We start from the raw sequence: 6,189 nt of genomic DNA, 5'->3' as shown, positions 1-6,189 counted from the left end.
GGTCAGGTGGTTGGGTGACGCCCCGGGAAAGCGCTCCCCGCCGAGGGCGGGCGGCGCCGCCGCGCCCGACGCCTCCGGGGGAGGGGACTTCGCGGGAGTCGCGGACGGAGGCGAGGAGGAGCGCGGCGCGGTGCGGAGCTGCGGGCGTGCGTGCGATCCGAGCGGGACGGGCTGCAGGCGGCGGAGGCGCAGAGGACGCGAGGCGGCGGGCGGGAGACATGGACCGCGGCGAGCAAGGTGAGGGCGCCGGGAGCGCCGGCGCGGCGTCTCCGGGGTGGGCGCTGGCGCGGGGTCGGGCGCGGCGCCGGGCTGCACGCGGCCCGGCGCCCGAACAGGTGCACCGCGTCCCCGGCCGGCGCCCCAGCGGGAGGCGAGCCGTCCTCAAGTTGCATCTTCCGGATCGGGTTCTGGCATCCTGGTGGGGCCGAGCGGCAGGGAGCGGCTCTGGCAGGCGGAGCGGGCTGATGGGGCCGCGTGTGCGCGCGCGCGCGCGCGCGACTGTGTGTGTGTGTGTGTGTGTGTGTGTGTGTGTGTGTGTGTGAAAGAGAGAGAGAGAAAGAGGAGAGAGAGAGAGACGTGCAGACAGAGACCGAGAGACAGAGGGAAAGAGACAGAGAAGGGGGTGGGGAGGGAGAGAAGGAAAGAAGGTTCTGGGTGGCGGCGGAGGGGCTGGCAGCAGGCTCGCGGAGCTGGGGCTGTGGACCGTGATGCGCTTTGGGTAGAAGGCAGCGCGAAGGGAATACTGTACAGCTAGCTCCTGTAACTGGTGGAAACTGAGGAACTGACGACAGTGGGTCGTTCGCCACTCAGGATGGGAACATGACTACGCCCCCACCCTCCCTTCCAATATTGAGACTTTCTGCCCTCTTCTAGTTAACGTGGTTAGGATTTTTGGTGGCGTCTGATCCTATGGCGATGGTTTTGGGCGTATATATGTAACATGAGAGGTGTCCCTAAATTATGTTCTGGTGTCTGTGGGTTTATTTTGGGGGAGGGGAGCTTTTCATAGTAAGGGTCGTCTTTTACTCATCAAGGTGAAACCCCATAGTCTCATTACTACTGCTTTGGATGCATTTGTTTCTGAGAACAGTATCTCAAGTCAAATTGTTTCCACTAGAATTATTATTATTATTTTTTAAGATTTTATTTATTTATTTGACAGAGAGAGACACAGCGAGAGAGGGAACACAAGCAGGGGGGAGTGGGAGAGGGAGAAGCAGGCTTCCCGCAGAGCAGGGAGCCCTATGCGGGGCTCAATCCCAGGACCCTGGGATCATGACCTGAGCCGAAGGCAGACGCTTAACGACTGAGCCACCCAGGCGCCCCTAGAATTATTGTTTAAGAGAGACGTAAACAGGAGGGCATGGCTTAAAGATTTAAATATTCAATATTTAAATATTGCTTCATCTTTGTGATAATAACCCAGTAACTGTAATACAGTTGCGTGGCACGCTTTTTATTTTTTTTTTAAAGATTTTATTTATTTGAGGGGGGGCACGCTCATGATGGGGGGGTGGGGAGCGGCAGAGGGAGAGGGAGAAGCAGACTCCCTCTGAGCAGGGAGACCTATGCTGGGCTGGACTCGGGGCTCCATCCCAGTACCCTGGGATCATGACCTGATCTGAAGGCAGACCCTTAATCGACTGAGCCACCCAGGTGCCCCGCGTGGTCGCTTTTTAAAAGATACATAAGTGGTTAAAAAAAAAGGTTAACAATATTAAGGTAAATTTTAGGAAGTGGGGATAGGAATTGCTTATATTTTGAATTCAAACACAACAGTTTTAATTTTTGCTTACTACTCTTTGCATTTGCATTTATGCATACTTTTTATGTAAATGAAACCATATTCCATGTATATTATTTTGTATTTTACTTTTGATAAGTTGTAGGGATCTTTGGAACCTTCCAGCCCTTCCTTTCTCCCCACCCCTCAAATTGATCCACACTTAACATGTAAGTGCTTATACTGTAAACATTATATACAATATATAATTGTATATGTATATATGTACAATAAGTAATATATCATATTTCTGTATTATATGCCCCCATGTTGTTTAGACTTTAAGCTTATTGAGGTTAGAAGCATGTACTTCATCTTTGTCCATGGTTGGGTAACATGGTGATTTGAACATGGTAGATATTTAAATGTTTGAGTCAGAAAGCTCATCTCAGATCTTAAATGTATTTTTAGGAGAAGGCCTAGGAGCCACCATGTAAGCCAGTATTATTCTGTCTTTTAATGAGTGTGTCCGGGGTGTCAAACATGTAAACATGCATATTTGTATCTGCCTTACATTGTCATATTTAAAATAATGGTGTTTTTAGAGTAGCTGTGTTTGGTACTTGTCAAACTAGATTAAATAGCTGTTTGACTAGGTGAATGGAGTGACTAATTTTTTTAGATTTGGTATTCTAGTTTGGCTGGTGAGAATCACAGTCATTAGTACCTCTGTGCTGATGGCACCTTGTGTGGTTTTTGTAGGACTAGTTTTTCATGTAAGTGGCTAAGACATATTTTATAAGTTCTTTGGCTTACAAGAGGAGTCTTTCTGTTTCTAACTTTCAGATGTTTTCCTTGGTAGTCGTGTTCGTTCTTGTTTTTAATTGTTATTCCTCGAGGGCAAGGGAAGTCCATCCTCTTAAAGTGGGGAGTCTGGAGACTCAGCTCAGAATGAAAGATGAGTCACCTGCCTTGGGAAGGTCAGCTGGCTCACTCAGCTTTGCTGTGTTGCAGCCACGTGGGCTTTCCTTACACTTTTGGTTCCATCTGCCTATCTCTTTTGCATTTTCACCTTCATGTTCCCATGGCACAAAGAAGGTGCTCAGAAATGTTTGTGGACTGCCAGAGATGGAAAGGAAAAGTGACCAAGAGCACCTTCCGGCTGTTGGAACCTCTGATGTCCTCCCTTGGTTCCCACTTACTCCTATTTTTTTCCCTCAGTATTTTTTTTTTATTTAAATTTTTTTTTTAAGATTTTATTTATTTATTTGACAGAGAGAGACACAGCGAGAGAGGGAACACAAGCAGGGGGAGTGGGAGAGGGAGAAGCAGACTCCCCGTGGAGCAGGGAGCCTGATGCAGGGCTGGATCCCAGGACCCTGGGACCATGACCTGAGTTGAAGGCAGACACTTAATGACTGAGCCACCCAGGTGCCCCTTCCCTCAGTATTTTAAAGGAGCAGAACTCTGTGCTTAGGCAGAGAAAGTTGTTAATAAGGTCTTGTTGGACTTGGAGGGTAAGTTTACATCTAAGGTCTTTGAACTAGCAGAGTGGATGGCTCAGTCTTCATTGAATCCATAGTGAGACTTCTGGCTTAAAGGAAGAGGAAGTTGGGATTGTAAAACTGCATGTTCACTACCAAACAATGTTGGCTGAAAGAAGGCTTATGAAATTCTGTGATTGTCTCTTGCATTGTGATTTTTGTAAAGCACTTAAAGCCACATAAGAACATTTTAGGATTTGTTTGACTTACTTTTTAGTATGCATGGAGTTGCATCTGTCTGTCCCTTAAGGAAAAAAAAAACCATACAACTCTATATGTAAAATTAAATACCCTACCTCTTGTCTTAACTGCATTTCTTTAATGAAAATGTCTCCTTGTATCTTCCTTATATGAAGTCATCAAAATCTATCCTTTGCTACTTTTTTTATTTAACAGAGCTATAAAGTTTTAGAACAGTTTTCCTTGTGTTTTATATGATGTATTCTGATACTCTTCAGTATCTGGCTCAGATTCTTGTTTTCCCCACTTCTCCTGTACCCAGACTTTCTACACGATACTCTGTTTATTTATTTATTTATTTTTTAAAGATTTATTTATTTATTTATTTGAGAGAGAGCATGAGAGGGAGGAAGGGCAGAGGGAGAAGCAGACTCCCCGCGGAGCAGGGAGCCTGATGTGGGACTCGACCCCGGGACTCCAGGATCATGACCTGAGCCGAAGGCAGTCGCTTAACCAACTGAGCCACCCAGGCGCCCCATGATACTCTGTTTATATTGAGAGCTCAGTCCACAGTAATTGATTTAAAACATACCTTAAAAAAATAAAAATAAAAATAAATAAAAACATACCATAAACTGTGTAGTACCTCTCAAGAGTTTTTACCCAGAAACCCAACATAGCACATTGAATGTGTCTGGTGCTTCCTACTTTGAAAGTGTAGTGTGGCATGCTAACTAGAGCGTACATTGTGTAAAAAACCTCCTGGCTGCCTATTATGGTGCTGAATCAATATTTATACTTGAGTAGTGTCTTATGTTAGTAGTAACCTGTAGTTTAACACCATATTGAAGTGGCAGTCCCCTTAACCGTTAGTGCATTTTATCTGTGTTTGAATTCACACACACACACACACACCCCAAAACTTTTTGTTCAGGGAGAGGAGAGGAGAAGGCTGCAAGAAAAGTAACACAATGCTATGTCACTGTAATTTCAGCATTGTAATTATGCCTTCGAAATAATAGAACTGTGAGATGTCACTTATTTAAAAGTAAAACAAAGGTAGAGATGAATGGATAACAGTATGGAGGGTCTGCTCACAGATCCCAGGGTTTGACCCACCCCAGTTGTGGGTTTCTTTGGTCAAGTCTTGCTTTCCATATGGTGCTAATGTCTTTGTTGTTGGAATTCACTTCCTGTATTTATTTTTATGCGGCAGCCTGCCTGGTCTCTAGGGCACAAGCTGAGTGGTAGGAGGGGTTGTGATCTTTTAGCAGGATCTCAAAACAGAATAATCCATGCGTACAGTAAAAGCAAATATACTCTCAGTTTGAAACCAAAAAGAACAGCAAAATCCCCTGAATTTATGTGCTTCTAGTCCTTTTATTGTAGGCTAAGATTATTTTATTTTCCTTTGGGGTCCATTATTTCTGTTTTAATTGTTGACTGTTAAAGTCTCTCCCAAATTTTATTTGCATATGGTAGAGAAACCATAATCTTAGCAATGTATTTTTATTAGAAAAATAACCAAGGGATCAAATGATTTAATGTTTAGTTGAAGTTAAAAAAATGTTTAAATTAAAAATACTTTTTGTTAGCTGTGAATCGTTCATTTTAGAAAAATCAGAAAATACAGACAGAAAAAGAAAAAATCACCCATAATCCTACTCTGAAAAATCATTATTAGCATATAGGTTTATACCCATCCATATATGTATCTATCCTTTTAAACAAGTCACAAAATAATCTCTTACTGAATATTTCATATTATAACTCCTTTTTAAATTTTTTAAAAGTTTTTTTTATTTATTTAAATGATCTCTACACCCTACATAGGGCTTGAACTCATGACCCAGAGATCGAGTCGCATGCTCTTCTGACTGGCGCCAGGCGCCCCTTATAACTCCTTTTGAAAAACAAAACAAAACAAAAAGCCTCAATATATTTTAAAAATATACTTCTCCAACATCATTTTGACTACTGTGACCAGGTAGTTAATGCATATGATCAAAATTCAAATGGACTAAAAGATTGCAAAATGTAAATCTTCCTCCCATTCCTGTCTCCCCTGGGGCGGGGGGTGGGGGGGACTATTTCCCTTGGATAGCAGTGCTACCCTTGTAGCAGTTTCTACGCTTTCCACCCAGAGAGATTCTATGCATGTAGGTATCCATGCACTTATATTTGAATATATATGTGTGTGGATATATTATATAAACTGTAGCATACAAAGCCTTTAGCACCTGACTTCCTCCACTTAAATACAGTATATGAGATTATTCAACATAATGTTGTATAGAGCTGCTTCATTTTTAATGGCTGTTTGTAGGTGTACCATGTTATGTATCATAAAAGGTGATATTTGATTTGTTCCCTTTTTGATGGCCATTTAGGTTTCCCCTGATATGTTGCTTCTAAAACAAATCTGCAGCAAATACATTTGTATGCAAGTCATTCGATAAACGTACCAGTATGTCTGTAGGAAGGATTCTTAGAAGAATGTGACTGTTCAGTTTGGATAGTGCGAAATCCTGCTTGGGAGACGTTCTGCCAGTTCTACTCCACCAGCGATGTGTGGGCATCTGCTTCCCTCCATAATTCGGCCTGGGTGTTGTCACACTTTTTCCTCTCTGCTTATCCTATACCGGGAAGAGGGGTTCCTTAGCATATGTTTTATTATATATATATTTTAATATGAAGGTGGTTTGGTAAGTTTAAGATTTATATTTCATTTTCTGTAAAATG

At 43.1% G+C, this 6,189-nt stretch overlaps 1 protein-coding gene across 1 annotated transcript in view; it reads left to right on the top strand.

Moving 5' to 3' along the window:
• TPD52 (tumor protein D52) overlaps positions 1–6,189 on the top strand; it is a 107,434-nt gene continuing 101,245 nt past the window's right edge. Inside the window, exon 1 of the mRNA XM_044914645.1 lies at positions 1–237. Within this exon, the coding sequence (XP_044770580.1) occupies positions 219–237 (19 nt within the window). The 5' untranslated portion in view covers positions 1–218. The remainder of the gene's footprint in view (positions 238–6,189) is intronic.

Source organism: Neomonachus schauinslandi, chromosome 4 (genome assembly GCF_002201575.2).
Source record: "Neomonachus schauinslandi chromosome 4, ASM220157v2, whole genome shotgun sequence".
Lineage (NCBI taxonomy): Eukaryota > Metazoa > Chordata > Mammalia > Carnivora > Phocidae > Neomonachus > Neomonachus schauinslandi.
This window is presented reverse-complemented; position numbering and strand designations above follow the sequence as displayed.